A 19714-nucleotide genomic window follows, 5' to 3' on the forward strand; every position below is an offset into this window, starting at 1 on the left:
AAAGCAAGTAAAGGGTGAAATCCAGAGCAGACCGACTGAATCAGGCCTCAGAAGCAGAGCTAAGAAGGTGAATGGCTGAAGACTGGGATGGAGCAGTGGATGAGGGATGACAGAGGCCATCAGTCTGGTGATGGTGAGGCACTGATGTACAGTGGGAAAAACCTTCGCTCTTCTAATTTTATAATAATTTTTAAAAATGTGTCCCTTATTTTGTTGTCGCAAACTATAATGTAAGTTTTAAAATGTGGTCAGTGACCTATTCAGTCTGTTTCACAGTGAAATTCAAATGTATGTTTTTTGTTGTAAGTCCTGTGATCTCATTTGTATGTGATACAAACACACCACAACAACGTGATGGTATACCTGCTACTAAACTGATGGAACTCATCATTATACCATGGTGTTAGTGTGTGTAGCCATTTACCTGGCCATTTGCCAGGTTTCAAAACTGGCGTGTTTGATTCTTGCAAAGGTGTTGCTCTCATGACTTACTCAGTGACATCGCTCCCCGGCCAATCAGTGGCATGCAGGCTGTAGATGTCACATTCTCGGCTCAACTCAGGTCACTTGGAACACCAGCCAAGTAGATACTAAAAAGTACCTGGTACCAGGTACTACCACCTAATTTAAAACCATAAAAACTGAGCGTGGTTAAGCTGAGCCAAGCAGGTACAAGAGGTCTCAAGTGGCAAAACCTTAACAGGTACCAGTGAATTTATAATATGAATGAATTTTAATAAATACAGTAAAACAGTAATGAAAGGGAAAAGATTAGTAGTTTATTTCATGTGAGCAGTTTTGCAAGACCAAGTTACTGTGTTTGCATGGCAGGATCAGTTGTCAGATATAAGATGCTAAACCTCCAACCCTTAAAAATCTAACCCAACCCTTAATTCCCTGATGTAACCCTAACCCTAAAGCCAAAACTTCTATAGGCAAACAGTAAATATCTCTATTTATATTTTACAATTAAATTGATTTTTTTCCCTCTCAGTTATAGCTAAAATACCATATGGAAGCTTTACAAATTTATTACATTATTTGTATTTTTTAGTGTTGAGGAACAGGCCATTTGTAGCCCAATGTTTGATAGCGCTGAAGTTTGGTTATGCGTTTTGGCAAAGCAGTGTGTGTCTTAATTAATTCTGCAAACAAATACATCCACTTTATTATAATACTGTTACAAGGAACAAAAGTAACTCATGCACAAAACTCAGTGCTTTACAAATCACTTGCAAAAACTAACACTGCATTCAAAACAATGTTATCTCTTTCAAGATGAAAACCCATAAGAGTAGACATGTCTAAGAACACCAGTGTTGTTAATAGAAAATACTATGATGAGCAAAAAACAAGACTAATAACCTTATCAGCAAGCCTTTAATATCTTGCTGTAGCCTGTGGTAAACTTGTTTCATATTTAAATGATAGAACATATCATTTATTCCAGAAATGTCAGCAAAGAAGTTGGTTATGTAAAACATCATTTATATAGCGATGAGTGAAATTTATAAAAACTCCATCTACATCATCTCATGACAGTGTAGCCACAGACTCCCCCAGAATCACAGGTAATTCTTTTCCTGGCCAAGCAGTGATGAAAGTATTGCCTGATGTAACAAATCCAGCCTTAGTATGCTTCAGTAGTTAAATCCCCTCATGAGTCTTCATTGTTTGTAGGAGTGGTATGCACTCATGGGGATTGTTCCTTCCAGCAGAAAGATTTGATAAATTGCAAACATGCTATTGAATGAAATACAAGACAATGTGCATAGCCGATGAACCAGTTATATAGTAGAACAAGCTGGGAAAGAGTTAACTTTTAATTCCTCTGAAGTTTATATTATATAACATAGTTAAAGAACATGGGCTATCACAGTAGCTAGGCTAAGAAGAGAGAGCAAAGAGAGAGCAAAATTATGGCTTCATGTTGAGAATGACCACCACAGATGTGATGTTTCCTTTGAGAGTGTTGATGGAGAACTATAGAGATTAGTGCCAGGGATGACGTGTGACAGAAGGACAGCAGCAAGGCGGGAGGAAATGGGGAAGACTACGTAGAAGGTTCATGGATGTAGTAAAGTAGGATATGCAGAGGGTTCACGTGACAGAAGAGAATGATAGAGATAGGGTGAAAGGGAGGTAGATGTTCTACTGTGGTGACCTAAGGGAGCAGCTAAAAGAAGAAGAAGAGGTCTGAGTATGTGCATAACTATTCACCATCTAAGTTCATCATTTATACTAAGTCCCACTGTTGACAAGACAAATCAAAATAAAATTATCAGTCAGAGTGATAGTGTGAAAGCTATTTCCACAGTAGTACACCACTTGTATAAACAGAGACAGTCACTCAGCGAGAAAAGAATAATATGACACAGAAAGCACAACAAAGCTGCAATTGGAGGGAGAGAGAAAGTGATTGTGCATAAGAGATAAGAGCAGGAGATAGCAGAGAAGAGAGCCATGAGAGAAACTGAGAAGGCATTGTGAATATGTGAAAAGGGGGGAGGGAAACAGTGTAGAATATTGAGGGATGAAAGAGCTCAAAATAAATGGGTTGGAAAGACTCTCATTGTAATTTTTTGGATCAACAGTACTAATAATCCAGGCATCATGACTGGACCAAGCTTAAGTATGGGCTAGCTATTACTCACAGTTACTAAAAAGTGTAACTGTTACATCCTGTTTTAGTAATTTCCAATCATTAAAGTGAGTACTTTACCTTTAAGTTTGGGTTTTGATTTGATAACTTTAACCAAAAAATTAAAAACATCAGGGATATCCAAAATCAACTAAGTATTGCCAATGTAAGAAGGGAAAGAGAATTCAGTGGAAAAATCTGTTGATGAAAATAATCAGCAGTAAGAAGGCTACTTGAAAACTGAGAACTACTTTTTCTTTCTTGAAAGGTCATAGCTGTAATGAGAGTCATACTGAGTTAGTATTCTCTTTCATATCTATAGACGTGTTTGTTTTCCTTTCTTAATGTTCTTTATCTTTTTGGTGGACACATCTAATACCAGTACAGGGATTAAGATGGTACAGATATAGCAGTTTTTTTCTGAGTTGGGAAACCAGCAACATCCTTGCTGCCTTTACAGAATTCTTTTGATTCTTATGGCCAGCCTGTGATTAAAAAAAGAGGATAACCTTGGATGTAGCTTTATATTTGCCCGTTTTTCATTGTAAACCTTCTCCTTTCACTCTTTTATGTTCCCCCTCAGCTTTCATGTCTTTAAATCCTCACACCATTCTCCTGCCATATATTTGATGTCAAAGCCACGTATTTGCAAGGATATTATATGCAGAAGAAGAAACAGACTTCACAAACTGTCTTTTTTTTCTTAGCCTACCCCACCAACATGATAAGGGCAGCAGTATTGATTAATTCCCTGACCTCGTCTTGTGGATGTCAGTCCTGCAGGATATTAAAGCTGCACTTTTTTTTGACTAGGACACGCATCATAGATGGCATCTTCAGCATCTTCTGTTTTAGTCTTGTTGTTTACCACTGATAAATGTTCAGTGTGATATCAAAACATTATGACACATTTAATGTGTCCTCACTCTGTGATTTTTCTCAGATATTCTGAAAATATCCACTCACATCTGTCTGATCAGGCATCTTACAGTTAGATTGGATTAGTTGTCATTACTTTTTGCTTTTTTTTATTTTTTATTTCTTATGTCTCATATATCATTTGATAAATGTGTTCCATGGTAATAGAAGTAATGGAGGACCAACAAAAACATCCTCACACAGCTGTTTACCAAATGCTGTGCTATTAAGTAGCAGAATAGAGGAAGAATACATTTATGCTGCAGGTTTAATGCATATTGGATGCAGCTGCTCCCTGCATGCCAATTCTTAGTCTCTTATTATTGTTGGGCTGCATTATAAAAGAGGTGAGTGCTGCTTGCCTGACTCGCTCACTCCTAGTTACATAACACCTGACCTCATCCACTGCAGTGAGGCAAGAGCTGGGATTCCCTCCTGCACGTGGAAATAAGCAGTGGGGAGAAAGGAGTGAGACAGAGAGGAGGAAGGGGGAAAACCATGTTGCATAAAGAAAATAAGGGTGGTCACTGATGCAAGGAGAATGTAAAAGAAAGGTTTACTCACATCCCTTCAAAATGCAGATTAAATGTCATCATCCTAAATGGATTCTGTTAACTAAAACAACACCAAGAAATGAGTAATATTTGATTCTTAACTCTAATGGACATCTTTAATATACTTTGTTCAGTATGAGTGACTGACCGTGGAAATTCAATAATAAGAAGGGGTGATTCACAGTGATGGAGATGACAAAGTGAGTAGTTAACCATGGGAATAGTGAGCCAAGTGTTTCCTATGGTCCTGAGGGCTCAGCTTGGCTTTCTATGACCGGTTTGATTGATGTGTGTTTCATTGTACTGAAGCAACTCCAGTTGGAACAGGTAAAGTAGTAGTGACAGAAAAAATTGGAAGATTGTTTTTGTTTTTCAAATGTACCACAGTTGCATAACACCTCATGCCAGTTATTTGGACAGCTATTGAATGAATCCAATTAAACAAAACAACAAACAAACAAAATTGACTTTAAGACAGAAAAATAATTGATGATGTAAGAATGGATAAAATTTATTTATATAGCAATCTGGTTGCAAAGTGTTCCAGAGACTTACACAGAGCCCCGAAGACAGCAATATCTGTTGGATATAACACAAGAAGAGTTTTAATTGCATACTATGTTCACATGGACCTCACAAAAATGTGTTTCAGCATGTGCCATATTCATGAAATGTTCACACATTTTTTTTAAGAAAATGATGTAACATCTTTTTTTCTTTGGCATGGTGTGGAGGAGAGTGCCTGAAAAGACAAAAGACAGTGAGGACATGACCTCGGATAGTGGTTGCTATTTGAACCTGCAATATCAAAGTGGATGAAATGTTTCTGAACCACTTCTCATACAGAAGTTCTCAAACAACTAATATGTGTTGTTTTTCCCATGTAACGGTAAACTCTCACAACAATCAGACAATAAAAGAAAAGCAGGAATAACAATATAGCTGGTCTTTTATCCATTACGTCCCCTGTTGTGATATAGTCAATGCTGGGGTTCTTATTCAAAAAGATACTGTATCACATGTCATTTGTTACATTTCTTAAAAGTGATGCAGTGCGTTACTTATTTATGTTACTTGTTGGAGAAAGTAATTTGCTACATTACTCATTACTTTCTCGTTCCTCCGTAAAATCATTTCAAATGCATTGTTACAAAATTACTAGTTAACAATGAAAACCTTAGGCTACTGTCGCACACCGACACAAATCCCTATCTGGGTAAGGACACACATACAATCTTTCTTTTAGTGTTTATTTAGGAACACAAAGCCGACCACACAAAGTAAAGTTGAAAGCCAGCCCAAAGAGACTTTAAAGTGATCAGCGCAGTGCTTCTACTTTAGAAACTTGACACAAAAGTAAAAAATATGAAGCTAACTGTTAAAAATATTACAGACTTTAACCTGTTATTTTACTGCATTGATGAAAAATGTAATGTGATGACAATAATGTGTTGCTTTGGAACATGTTACATCCAGCATCCATCTTTTTTAATTGTTTAATACTGTGCATAATTTAAAAGATGTATATTATCACACCTTTTGAGAATCATTTTGTCTAATGTACATAAAAATAGGCCTTCTAAAGATTGTCTAATGTATATAAAATCAGGCCTTCAAAAGATGGTATTATACATTTTTAAAGGCAAAGTGCTATGTTAATTAGCTGCACAAAAAGATGATCTAACATCTCTGACAAGAAACATCAGGCTTTGGTGTCAGTTCCTCAGTTTAAAGAGGAAGAGCTTCATGCCAGATAACATTTTCCACTGACATTTAATTATCCTTCAGGGAGAAATGCATTTTTAATGAGCTGGAGATAGAAACTGTCTCTAGACTTTAACCTTAATAGACGAAGAGACAAAACAGCCACAAGGAAATATTGTAATTTATTTTAATTTTTGCTGGTTTTGTGCAAAAATGACACCAGGCATTTAGTGATCACATACTAATCACATGCAACAATAATAAGATCATGTGGATTAATTGCTAATCTAGTGTTTCCTTATGTGTATTGACCTTATGTGGGTTTCCTGTCCCTTTTTTATTTGTTCCATTTCCACTTTTTTTTTAACTTTAACTTAACTTTAACTAATTCTCAAATCACTTCAAAGAGCGCTCTTATAATATCTTAAAGCTGGGAATATAAAATCACATTAATGAGGACTTTAAGAACCTTAAGAAGTGAAATGTACCACCTTTATTTACAGCTTATATAAAGTTATTCTTTGTGCATGTGTTGCTGGATTTTTATCCCCTTCAGACTTAATCCAGTTTTCCTTGTGCCTTGAGAATAGGTATGCCAGAAACCTGTACTCTGTTGTTGCAGCTGCATGTAGCACGCTTTAAACTAAACTTTCCGTGTTTCAAATGTTCCAAAATGCCATTCACTGCCAGTTTTAAATAAGCTATAGAAGTAACGGTATCAACTCCCATTTATATAAGCATTTCACATTTTACTGATGACTCAAAGCACTTTTCATGTGGTGTTTTATTCTATATGCTTTAAGCCTTCATCTACTTCAACTCAATGGACAATTGAGAATCATCAGTGAATTTAACATGCATGTCTTTGGACTGGAGGAGGAAACTGAAGTACCCAGAGAGAGCCCATGCAAGCACAGGGAAGGATCCATGGAGTATATCACTGTGAGGTGACGATCCAATACTGCTGTGAAACTAACCTGGCCAGCATTAAAAAAATGACCAAAATTATGTTAATTCTGACTATAATTGAAATAAAACTACGCTATTACACATTTTCAAATTGAAATTGAAATTCCTATGCTGCTATAAACACTTTAAAAACACAAAAGACCAGCTGGCATGACCAAAACAAGGAGATAACCCCAGCAGTACATGGGAGGTTGGCAAACATTGGTGCCTCCAATTTTCTTCCTATTATAGAACTAATCAGGTATTTTGCTAACTGGTGCATTTACCTCTTGGAACAAACATTTACACCCACACATGTATGCACATATAATATGGTGTGACTGTGTGGCAGGCCAAACATTGATTTCTCCTTACATTGTCCCTAATTCACATCCAAAGCTGCTCAGTGTTACTAACTGGAGATTATTCATGAAATAATGGATTGTTCTCTTTGTCTGGATTATGGTTATGTTAATCTGACTTTCCTGACTGAGACTGAAATATGTGACTCTTGTTGGTGGGTTAAATCGCTTTGGAGCTTTTCTGATGCTACATTGACCATCTTTTTTTCTCTCTTTAGTCTAATTGCTCATAATGTATTATGCAGTCTTTGACATACAGGTGGACTGCGTGCAAAACATAAACCCAGTGCAAATGATCCCAGGTAAAACATCCGGAAGGTCATGATGTACAGCAGACAGATGTGCAAATTAATACACCATTACTGGATTTTACAAACGTTGCTTAGATGGGACAAAGGGTTTTAAAAAATGGATTTTCCATCAGCTTTTGTGTAATTTGTCATACTGTGTGGTCTAATTCTGTTATCTAATTCTGAAAAAATGCATTATGCTGTAACTAAAAGCTTAGATGATGACACAATTTCCCTGTTTGCTAGCCTTGAAAGTAGCAACACAGTTTTTCGGTAATATTCGGTAGGTGTGGTTGTTTCCAAGGTTATTTAAGAACTTGCCAGAATTGCTCTGGTAACTAAGATCATCCTATTAGCTTTCTGTTCATGTAATTCCAGATTAACTCAGGTCAGCTACTTACTGTAAGATATTAAGGGTTTGAATACAAATCTAAAGAGCTACCTGAATCTTAGAATAATTTGTAAAAAAAAAAAGTGTCTAAACTAAAAGTATGAAAGTTTTTCTTTCTTTCTTTTTTTGCACTTGATCTCTGTATTTGATTTAATTGAACAATGACCATGATGTGGATTTATTGACTTTATTAAAACAAAAAAAATGGTTCAACATATTTAAGAAGTGTGACGGGAAAAGAGAAAGCCCCACCAAGGCGTTACAACTGTCTGCTGATGTCAGTGTACTAGACACCAAAACTGGGGAATATTACTTTTAAGGAGTTATGTTTTCGATCTAATTTGGCGTTCAGCATAACTACTGTAAATTGTCAGCACTCTGTAGGAACTATGACCCATAATATTAAACCAGAAAAGAAGAAATAAATCAGATGATCCTCTATGTACAACCACTTGGTGATGGTGGGAAGGAAAAACTCCCTTTTAACAGGAAGAAACGCTCACTGAATCTGCTACCATTGACTGGAGGTGGTGCATTCATCCAACCAATTTACTTTTACCTTATTTTCCAGCTCCTATCTCCATAAACAATCCATATCAAATAAAATTAAGAAGAAGACGCTACACAATACCAACACTGTACCTTTAATGGTGGTGTCTGGTGCTATTTGTAGTGGGTGTTCTCAGCGTACATTCTGTGGGCAGTGTGTCTTTTTTGCCTTTTCTATCCCTGGTGCTCTGATACGGTGGTAGCACTGATAAGCCGAGGTGTGAGACACTTTCTGCTGAGGGTAAAATGTTGAGAATGAAGTTGTTGCTTTTCCTGCGCCTACTAGGGCACATGGGGAGGATGATGGAAGAGAGGTTTTTAGAGGGACAAAATAGCAGCCAACTCTATTTGGATTCTCTGCTCTCAAAGGGCACTGAGGTGCTGAGGGCCTGGCAGGTTTGGCACATTGAGGGTTAGCAGCAATGCGTTCCATTCAATTTAATTCCTCGACCTGACGCTTTTTCCTTGTATGAGATGAAGGCCTGCAGAATGTTAGTCAGCTTATGTTTCTGACTGTTGCCACCTGATAAACACTTTTTGGGTTTTGTTTTGCTTTTCATGTGAAAGCTCAGGCATGCATGCCAGGACTATATAGTGTTTTTACAATGACTAAACCCAAGTGTCAGTCATTTCTGCTGTTTTTCCTCAGAAGGTCTTATGCACAACTTTCTTTCCTCATGCTAGCAGATGTATTTATTTATCTGTTACTTTTCTATAACATTTTCTTTTTTTCCCCACTCCAGCCTCTTTCGTCGTTAATATCGCCAGGGTTTGGAGCTATATAGCTTAGCATTATTCAAGTGCGTTATCTACAGTTTGCTTCTTACTTTGTTTTGGTTTAGTCTGCTCTCAGGAATTTCAACCTGTTAAAAATAAATAAATAAATAGGTTAGCTTGAAAATAGACCACTTCGTAACAAAGCATAACTTCCATTTACCCATTTCATCTGCAAATAATTGTACTGAGTAAACGATTTGTAAATTGTCCACAGCAAAATCACAAACAGAGAACGAGGAGCTGCAGCTGTCCCTCGTGGGAGGTTTCTCCACCAGCGAGTCAATTAAATTCAGTTGTCTGTGCTGCACTTAACTCATTTTGCTGTAAGTAACACTGTGTGCAGAATGTAAGGAGAAAAAAAGAACTTTGATAATAAGAGTAATTTCATATGTTGGCTTCCTGACTGGGTAGAATTTTTTTTCCCCACCCAATAAACGAGCCGCCACACATGTATTCTTTAGTAACCTTGGTTACAAAGGAAAGTCTAATCGCAATGGATAAAACTGGTAAATCTAAAGATCAATGCATATCTTCTATATGTTTTGTAGGGTTTTCATGGCTATTTTGAAGTACTAATGAGTAGTAACCAGTAATATGCACATTAATAACAAATAGCCCTGACATTAGGTTTTTATGAAGCACATTATAGTGACATTCATTTAATTTCTGTTTGCGTAACTAATGTTTGCCTGAGAATTAAAACTGAGCGACAGCACAATAGTGATGGAAATGACAAAGACCAACTGAAACGAGAGACTGGGTGAGAAAAAGGAAGCCAGTCAGCCTGCGGTGGAAGTGATAAAGGGTAATGAGTTATAGCATTCACAGGTACATGGTGATCACATATATCACAGCTCCATCAGCTCTGGCTGATTCGTGACAGAATATTTCTGCCTGATCTCACTCACAATCTCAAATGATTATACACTGAAGTGGCAATGGCTTTGCTTGAAGTCTATGTGTGTGGCTGTGTTTGAATTAGACACATGCATTGCTCTGTTTTGAGGGGGCTCCATGCAGACTTATTAGTCTATCCAAGTGAATATAAGAGTAACTGGCCTGCGAAGGAGAGAAAGAGAGAAAGTGGCTTCTTTTCAGATCAACATCTCTGAACAAAGCCGGAAGCCTCCGTTAATGAATTGGACTGTCCCATACTAATGAATGGAGTCTAGAGATGGGCAAAGGAAATGAAGGGAGTAGGGGGATGTCAAACTACATGAACGATTAAGTCGCTCATATCAGGGCCCATATTACAGAAGCCTATTAGTCCTCCTGTCTCTGATGGCAATGGGCGTAATGAGGTAGTCTCCAAAGACCAGATTGATGCCTGTTTTAACACTTACACTCCAAGGATGACGAGAGAGCTTATTCTGAAGATGAACAATAGGCTATAATAACCAGAAAAAGTCTTGTTTGCTCCTGGAGTGTTGTATAATTACAGAACTTAAACTTTATCCCAGAGTATGAATTTCTGTAAGTTCATTTTTAAAATCTTGACATGTGACATTGCAATCAGAGGAATGTGACCCCATGTTAAGCAAGATGCCATTTCTCATAATGAGAGGTTTTATCATATTACAAATAAACTTGGTAGGTTAACACACCGTAATGCCGTCATTTGGAGTATTCTTCCCTAACTTAGTTTTCTTAACTGCCTTAGGTGATTATCCCAGCAACCCTGCGACCCTGTTAAGGATAAGTGAAAGAGAATGGATAGATGGATATTTTATTGTTATTAATATTAAGTAAAGACTTTTTGAATCATTTTTACTATGACCAACTCATATTTAGCTCCTTGGAAAAAGGCAAACGCAGTATTACTTACCTAATAATTTTACTCAGCTAAACCAGCACTTATTCAGGCAACAGGAAAGGTTACAGCTGTTAAGCAATTTCCAAATACGCAGTCTTCTACCACGTTGAAGAGATATTGATTTTTTTTTTTTTGATAGAATGAGCCCTTTAGGCCTGTGTAACACTCAGAGGCAATTAAAGGCTTTTTCCACCTAGGTATGACACATTGATGTTCACAGACTAGAAAGATGCCAGGAATTAGTTTATGTTCAAGAGTTTCTCAAGGGTGAATGTATTTCTGGGTACAATAAAACACAGATTTATTGTTTAATTGTAACAATCTAGTGTTCTGTATGACTGCAATAGCTAATGAGTGTAATAAATGAAGTAAACGACTGAACAAAGAAGAGGACTGACACATTTTAAAAGTATATCTTAATATAAATATTTTATTCAGTGCATTTTTGTGTATACAACAAATAATAAACAACTGGAAGTTATCAGACAGCCACAATATCTGCCTGTATATGTTGTTTTATCAGAGTATCTGTCTGGTAGTTTGGAACACATGATCCAACATGGGTTAATACACATAGCCTACATCATGCAGCTCTAGACCAGAATTTCCCTGCCTTCTCCCATGCAACAGATAGGTTCACCTAATAAAGACCACCTCCAGAGGAAACCAAGAAAAGAAAGTCTCCCAGAAGCATGTACCAGAAGGAAGTTATGTAGCTGAAGGGAAGCGTACATAGCCCACAAAAGGGTCCTTTTTGTACATATGTGTTTGTACATGCCCAGTGCAAGAAAGGGAAGATGTTAATTTTTGTATGACTTTATCTTTTTTTTTCTTCACTTTTACAAATATGACGTGTCCTATAAAATGTTAAGCCACCTAAAAGTCCACAGTATTTTTTTTAATATAGAAAATATTGTCACCACAATAAGTTACTCAAACACATAACAAGCATCCTGGGAAGGGTCATTCACCATCCTATGGTGAAGTGTATCAGTCAATAGAAGTCGACAAAAAAGGATGGCTGGGGTTTCGAAGTATGACACAAGCACAAAGGGAGGAACCGATTACGAGGACAAGAGCTAGAGACATTGTGACACTGTGGTAACAGAAGGGAATGGGGACACAGGATAGTCATTTCATACCTCAGTCATCGAGTGTATCATCAAAAAGCACGTCAAGCACGCTGCCAACTCCAAAGTGGTTAAAATCACTTCCTTTGCCTTTTTTATTTTTTTCACAAACCTTTGCTTTCTCTCATCAAAAATGTACAATAAAAAACAAAAAGATCCAGCTTTGCTTTTATACTGACTTGGCTTTCAGCGGCTTAAAGGGACACTCTTTTTCTGTCTTTGGTTTGCTGGAACCATTTTTCATTAATGAACAAAGATGCAAATGCTTAACGATGGCAAGGGAAGAGAACAAGAAGGAACATAATCAGTTATTAAACAAAATCTCACAGCTAATTCAGAAAATTAGCAAAAACTAAGGTGCAGCTGTGGCATCTCCAAATTTTAAAAAAATAAAATAAAGGAAAAGGTAAAACTGCAAGAGAGCCACACTGCCCTTTATATCTCAGGTCAGTTGTACATAGGCTTCATTTTCCCATGCTAGGGAGCTCAGTCTCTGAGCGTGTGCACTAGGACGCAGGAGAGCTACCATCTGGCTGGCCACAGTCTCAGTAGCACTAGGCTGTACCATACCAGGGAGTTTATAGGCTTTGTATTCACAGAAGCATGGATGAGACAGAGATCAGGGCTTGTACGGTACCACTGCAACCTTGTAGACCAGCACCATTACTGACTGCCCTGAACACCTGCATGTCTAACTTCCCGTCCCTGTCTAACAGATGCACGCGGGCTTGGTGTCTGCATGAAGAAAACTTACTGTGCACAGTAAATTAATTACCAAAATAAGATAAAAATGAGCTAACTGGTATGCAATCATCACAAAAATAGAGTGTCTAAGGTCGTCAATAAACCTCAAGCCCAAAAATAACGTTTTAATCAGTTCCTTAAGTCCAGAATGATCTATGTGCTGTTAAGTTTCTTACTGTTGATACTGTTTTGATGATGACCGACCAGGATGATAGGTGCTTTTGATTGACGCTGTCTGGTTGTTTATGTGTGATTTGTTGTCCTAGCTAGTCCTGAACCGCTGATCGGAGAAACAAGTCTGCTTGGATTCATGCTCTGCTAGAGGTAAGGTTTCACGGTTCGGCCCCAGGCCTGGGTTGGGCTACCAGGCTACGTTGATTCGTTCTGGCTCACAGCTTTCCCTCCGTTGAGGACTGCTGAGGCACTCCGACTCTTGGTGGGTGTGCCACTGCCAGAGCGGGAGAACTCTGTCAAGTCGTGGAGAGATGGCTCTCTGTACATTGCAACTGTGAAAACACAAGAAAAATGCAAATCATGCAAACTGACATTTTTTTAACAATATTAGGGAAAGAGGCAGTCTTTTGTCCACTGGTTAAATGTCTGTTTTTTCTAACATAGCCTCCCTACAACCATTATATTTCCAAATCAAAATACTGCCGAACATACTAATTTCATGAGATGTTATCTGTCTCACCATGCTGGATTACATCATCCATTATGGCAAATAGCCTAAAAAAGGGGCGCTACCACAGCTGAAGTGCAGCAGCTAAGGACTGCGGTCTCAGGCAGTAATAGGTGGCAGCTAGGGAGGATAGCAAAGTTTAATTGTTTAGTCAGCTTATTAATCAGATCATAAGCTATAATTACTCCTATCACCAGAAATACCAAACTTGTCTTTTTTCATTACTTTCAAACATAAATGTCATCATGTACCCAGGAAGGTATGAAAAAACAGATAATATCTACTTATAGCATGTTATTGTTGCTGTGCTGTTTGTTTTCTGTGATCTCACCGCAGTTGTTCTTGCCATGCCTGACAACTGTTTTTGCACTATTTTAGCACATAAACATTAAAATTTGATAAATAAAGAGTAGATTTACATTTTAAAAACTCGTGTCAGTTGAATAATGGTTCAAAATTAGCTCAAGTATCGCTAAGAGAGCATCCTTCTGCACACACATAAAACTACCTGCTATATTATTGTTTAAATGACAAAATAATGTATTTATTTGTCTTAGTCTTTTCTATGCATTAAAAATCTGTTCATCTAATATTTTGTGACGTTATGGAAGATTGCTCTCAGCTTATCTGTCCAAGTACTTTTTGGCACCATGTTATAATTCCCTCCAAACTGCTGAATCAAGTAGACCCTGTTGGTGCTGAAGTAAAAAGAAAAATCTTATATTCACAGCATGACATTATAAATTCAAGAGTTGCTAGTGCTTCAGCTTTGCTGTGTGTGCAGCACTGGTCCAGTCTGCATTTAACAGCACCTTTTTCAGGAGAAATATCAGTAATCTGAGGTTCATAGTCTTTGGTTTCAGGATGTTGTCAACATCCTTCTGCCTAGCATGCTATTTGATGTTCATTCCTCAGGGAGTTTGTGGCTGAAACAGCAAACCCAGTCCTTCAGACACTTTACTTAGTCCAGCATTTTTTGTTTCAGCGGCAATCCAGTGCCCATCCTTGTATAAAAACATAAATCATTGGGAGGATTCAGTTGGGAAACTGCTGATTGGTTCCAGTCTTGTTTGTAACAGCAGGCTATTCTGTTATTACAGTGATAAGTGACTGACCTCAACATTACGGTACTAGATCATTGCTATACTCAACACCTCTGCTATTTTATGTATTTAAACCTCAAAAAGCCCAGAACTAACCATATTGTCATTTTTCACATTTCTCCAAACAAATCACCTAGTAGATGCTACTCCACATAAAAGCAGGTGTTTGCTTCATGTATCAGGAGTTTTTGGGACAGCTTTAAGAGGATTTTCCACTTGGACTTGAAATGACACGAGCTAAACTCACTACATCCAGAGGAACACAGTATGAGAGTCTGTAGGCTGAGGCTCACAGAGTGCAACCAGAAGAGCAGTGAGTAATGTCTGAAAGAGATGTCATCGCCAGTGTTGAGACAGATTCTTAATTGGTGCCCTGTAACACTTCTCCCTCTGAATGATTTGCTAACAAATTCTCCAGTGCAAAGTTATTTCCAATCAACTCGCTACATCTGAAATTCAAATGAAGATTTAGTAAATATTGTGCACTACAGGATACTTTAAAGTTTGTACACAAGAAGGAGTATTACAATAGTGTCTCATTTTATATTTGCTATTGAAAAAAAGAAAAAAAAAACCCCCGCTATATTTCCTCTCCAAGTTAAAATGCAGCCACAGTCGATAGTTTTCGGTATCAGTTACAATTACTGTGTCACATAGCCTCGATCTATCCTCGTTATTCAATTCTTCTCTTTCTCTGTATTTGTCTGTCAGCATAAAGCAAGCCAATCATTCACCAGCTATTTCTCTTCAGTGTGTTTGAGACCCTCTGGATGGCCTGTTAAATGAAGGTGAAAAGCTATTATCGCGATCTCAGAGGGCAAATATGGGTTCTTAATAAGATGCTGGCTGGGGAAGCTTCCCTAAAGACACAAGAAGGGGGACCATCGATTCAGCAAATAGAAGAAATGAAAAAATTTACTCTAAACTGGAATATAAAGCACTCTACTGCAGCTGAAATACTGAACAAAATTCCTCATATACTACTAAGGTATTCTTTTGTGTTAAGATGAGGGATTTGGCCAGGAATATCTGATGTTTTATGATTTGGTTCTTTATTGCCATTAAAAACGTAATATTTTAGGGGGGGATTTAACGTGGGTGAGTGGCAGATTTGACCCCAGGCATCTGCAATAGCCCTAGAGCTTATAGGTCACCTGCTCAACCCAGTAAGGTACACCAGCACCCGAGCGATGGCCAACTTTATGCTGTCTATGATTGCATATTAACAATAACAACTTCCTTAAAGCAAGCAAATGCACACTTATATTGATAATATCTTTGACTTTAAGAGGTGTGCATAACAGCTGAGTCCTTATAAAAATCTTCCTTATTCACTCACTTTTGTCAGTTATTTGCAAAGTTTACATTGTATGACAATCGAATTGTTTGAAGTAAAGAATACGGCCAGCGAAAGGACGTTCCAAGGACATGCACTTGGATAATTAAGCAGAGTTTAAGAGCCAAACAAACTTTCACACGACTGTATTCTGACAGAGACAATGTTTAGCAGGTGAAAAAGGAAAATTTGAAACATTGTGTCTTGTTGCTGTTGCTAGCTATTATCACTGGACAAAAACATTTTTGTAAAGTGTCAGGTTGTCTACAAAAATAAAAAATAAAAATGAAAAAATGTCAAAGCAGAATCCCAATTTGGCTGAAAACACAGAAAAATGAAATTTTCAGTCAAAGTCAAGCTTCAACATTCCAACCAGCTTCTTGGTCTTTTGCTTTCAAATGTGTACTCAGCTGAAGTGAAAATAAACTGAACTGTGAAAATTTCTACTTTACAGGAACAAAGGCCTGCTATTACATCAGAATATGCCAATAACTGTGTTTCATGTGCAACCATCTGATGTGCCACAATCTCAAACATGAAATTTGAGCAGCAAATCAAAGATGAGTTCAAGGCTAAGCACAACAACCTATCTCTTCTCCAGTTCTACAAACTATGTATGAATATGAACAATTTCCCCATTTTGAGGCGGTGGTTCTGAACCAATCTGAACCAAGTTCAAGCTGCAATTATCATCACCAGTACTACCATCACACTTCAGACACCCACCCAAAAAAAGGTTGGTCCAGCCAGTGCATTTCAGAGACTAGTGTGAAATACAATATGTGGGGAATATCTGGCTTTTTAAGAATGCTACAAAAATTTAAATGCCTCTTAATAGGAAAAAAGACTACCATTGATTTAATATTCAATCTAAGTTCTTCAACTGTACAGGAAAAAGAAATATGTGTCACAACATAATTTTTTTCCAAAACAGCCAGTGTAAAACCAACCATGTACCACATTTAATGTAATATAATGCTAACGTATTAACGTAAGTTTGACATGCTGCCATGTTTATGACAGTTTTATGATGAGTTATGTTGGTAAAATTAATGTTAAGCTGTCATAGCAATTTCTCAAATGACTGCAATTTTGTTTTAAAAATTCACAACTGCATCAGTGACACTTAATAACAAGAGCTGTAAACATTCAGAGAGACTCCCTCATACTCAAGACATGTCTCGTGTCATAGTTTTGGCACATCCTTAAAAGAAAATTTTTATATTTAAACTTGATTATCTAAATTCAGATCATTATTTTAAAGCTCAAAAATACAGAACCAGATGACAAGATCTAAACTGCACTCAACAGTCAACAATATAAAGAAACTGCCCTCTTTTCTGCATTGTTTTGAGTATTTTGCACTGCAAGCCTTTGATTTCTTACTGAGACAAAAAATGAAGACCCAGGGTGTTTTTCTTTTGTCTCACTAAAAAGAAAACAGTCTCTCTCTCTTTGTCTATCTCTCTCTCTTCTTTCTGACAGGTAAATCTGTGTCTTGTCAAAGATGAAAGGACTGTTGCCTGTTTCCTCTGTTGCTCACGGCCACATTACCACATACATATTCTTTATGGGTGGGGTTCTCAGTGAATTTACAGTCCTGCATGGGGACTGCTAGTGAAAAATATCAGCCTTGCTCCGCATTGTGCCTGCAATGGAGTGTGACCAGCTTGAGGAAGCTATTGAATAGATTAATGTAAAATTCTCTGAAGAAAATGCTTAGTGTAAAGGAGCCATATAGAAAACAATGCACTTAGTTTTTAGCCAATAATATCGACAGAGGTCTAAAATATAAATAAAATGAAAATGGGCTAATTGAATGGGAAAACTGATACCTTTGTGAAAAGCAACCCTTTTGCAAAGTAGTGTTGTGTACATACATGATTATATGCCAGTATTCTCTGATACAGCTGAATTATGAGGTACAAGTAGAAACATACACCTTTCCAGCATATTTCCATCTCTAAATCTTCTTTCTTGAAAACAAATGATTTCTGTTACTTGTCAGTATTTTTCATTTCCAGGGAAGACTGCACTAATAATAGCTACTGTTACCTCTTACACTTTTGAATATAACCACTTAGAACATTAATGCAACCAGGTATGGATAATACATTCCACAAACTAGTTCCTATCATATAACAGATATATTCTGAACCTTAGTATTGAAAAGTAAAAAAGTAAAAGCTCTGGAAAGGCCTACCTTTTAGAGGTTTGGGAAGAAAGTGGGCTGCTGGCTTGTTCTTCTTGACATGATTCCCCTTCATGATTTCTCCTTCCTTGTTTAGACCGAGGTACCAGCCCCTGCCCGACTGCTGCTGCCGGTATATCATGGAGGAGTATGTCACATAATAGTTCTCGAACACTGACTCCTTGAATTTGCACTCCGGTGTAAAGTGTTCCTGTCAGGGGATGAGGACAATCAGATATACAGGTAGTTGAACAGTAGTTTACGAGATCTAACGTTAATTTAAACTATATCTATAAATGGAAGCAGATGAAATACAATAGTTAATTACTTGATAGTGAAACCTAATAATGCTACATGTGCTGCACGTTCGACAAGAACTGTATCTTAAGTTTCAAGCGTCTGCTTTAATGTGCCATGATAATCTTCTAAAATCTATTCGTTCCATTTACTGTAGTGAAGAATGTAGCATAGATAACACTGATATGACAGATATAGAAGAGTATTAATAAAACATACAGGCAGATTGAATACTATATTCTTATTTGGTCCTAGCTGTTAAATATGTATGAGAAGATCATTATCTTTCTGAGTTTGTCTTTTTTAGTTGAGATTTGTTTGGACAAGCCTATTTATTACTAGTCAAACACTTTTATGCATTTAGGTACTATCTACAAAAATGATAATACTCCTGTGAGAAGGTGGCTTAGGGAGCTTTATGTGTACTTGAAGTTGCACATGCATCTTTTAAGGTTTTTTGAATACTTCTTTTCTCTGTCACTGATCTACTGGGTGTGGGAAGACTCCTTAGGACAGTACAATTTTGAAGTTCATCTTCTGGACTCCATACTGTGCAAGTGTTCATATGCCCTTTGAGTTAGGTTTAGTATCTAGCACTTGTATGGGTTTTTCTCATTATTGCTACAACAGCATCGCTGAGGCTTATTTCCCCTGGGACAAGTGCCTATGTGTGCGTGCAAGTGTGTGTGTGTGTGTGTATGTGTGTGTGTGTTGGTGGTGGCGGGGGTATCTGTGTGTATGTGCTTAGCTGAATGTTTGCAGAGTTTGCAGAGCTGCTTGGATGGTAAGCACAGAAAACAGTGTCTAATCTGTTAGGAGACAATTTCCCTTGAGAGAGATCAAGGGACAGTGGATAAGACTGTGCATAAGGCAAGTAGGGCAAGTCACTGGTGATTGTTCCTGCTTCAGAGTTTTCTTCTTTGGACACTTTGAAAATGGAAGTACATAAAGTACATGCAAACACCAGCATGTGCACAGTTAGTCATATATAGAATAACCAGTAAAAAATAAGGATGCCTCTTACAGATAAGAGTTAGACACAGTCTTAATCCAAGTTAAAAAAAAAAAAAACATGACAGGTGAAAGTGATGACATGTCTCCAAGGCCAGCAACCCAGTGTGAGAGCATGACAAACAACATGTCACTACCAGACACAGTCATCTGCAACAGCGTATCTTTTTTTTTTTTTTTAACAGTTCAACAGTGTCACTTTTGTGAGCAGTAACAGGACTTCAAAAGGCTGAATGTCATGTGTGATGGTTTGGTTTGAAGCGTGTATACAAG

General features: G+C 37.5%; 1 protein-coding gene across 3 annotated transcripts in view; it reads right to left on the bottom strand.

The window, feature by feature from the left end:
* Positions 1–11385: 11385 nt before the first annotated feature.
* Positions 11386–19714, bottom strand: part of fgf13a (fibroblast growth factor 13a) — a 91754-nt gene continuing 83425 nt past the window's right edge. For all 3 annotated transcript variants that reach the window (XM_063495070.1, XM_063495051.1, XM_063495061.1), the window contains 2 exons: positions 18146–18344; positions 11386–13327 (listed from right to left, as the gene is read on the bottom strand). In XM_063495070.1, the coding sequence (XP_063351140.1) occupies positions 13191–13327; positions 18146–18344 (336 nt within the window). In that variant the 3' untranslated portion in view covers positions 11386–13190. The remainder of the gene's footprint in view (positions 13328–18145; positions 18345–19714) is intronic.

The sequence above is a fragment of the Pelmatolapia mariae genome, linkage group LG2, assembly GCF_036321145.2.
Source record: "Pelmatolapia mariae isolate MD_Pm_ZW linkage group LG2, Pm_UMD_F_2, whole genome shotgun sequence".
Classification (NCBI taxonomy): domain Eukaryota; kingdom Metazoa; phylum Chordata; class Actinopteri; order Cichliformes; family Cichlidae; genus Pelmatolapia; species Pelmatolapia mariae.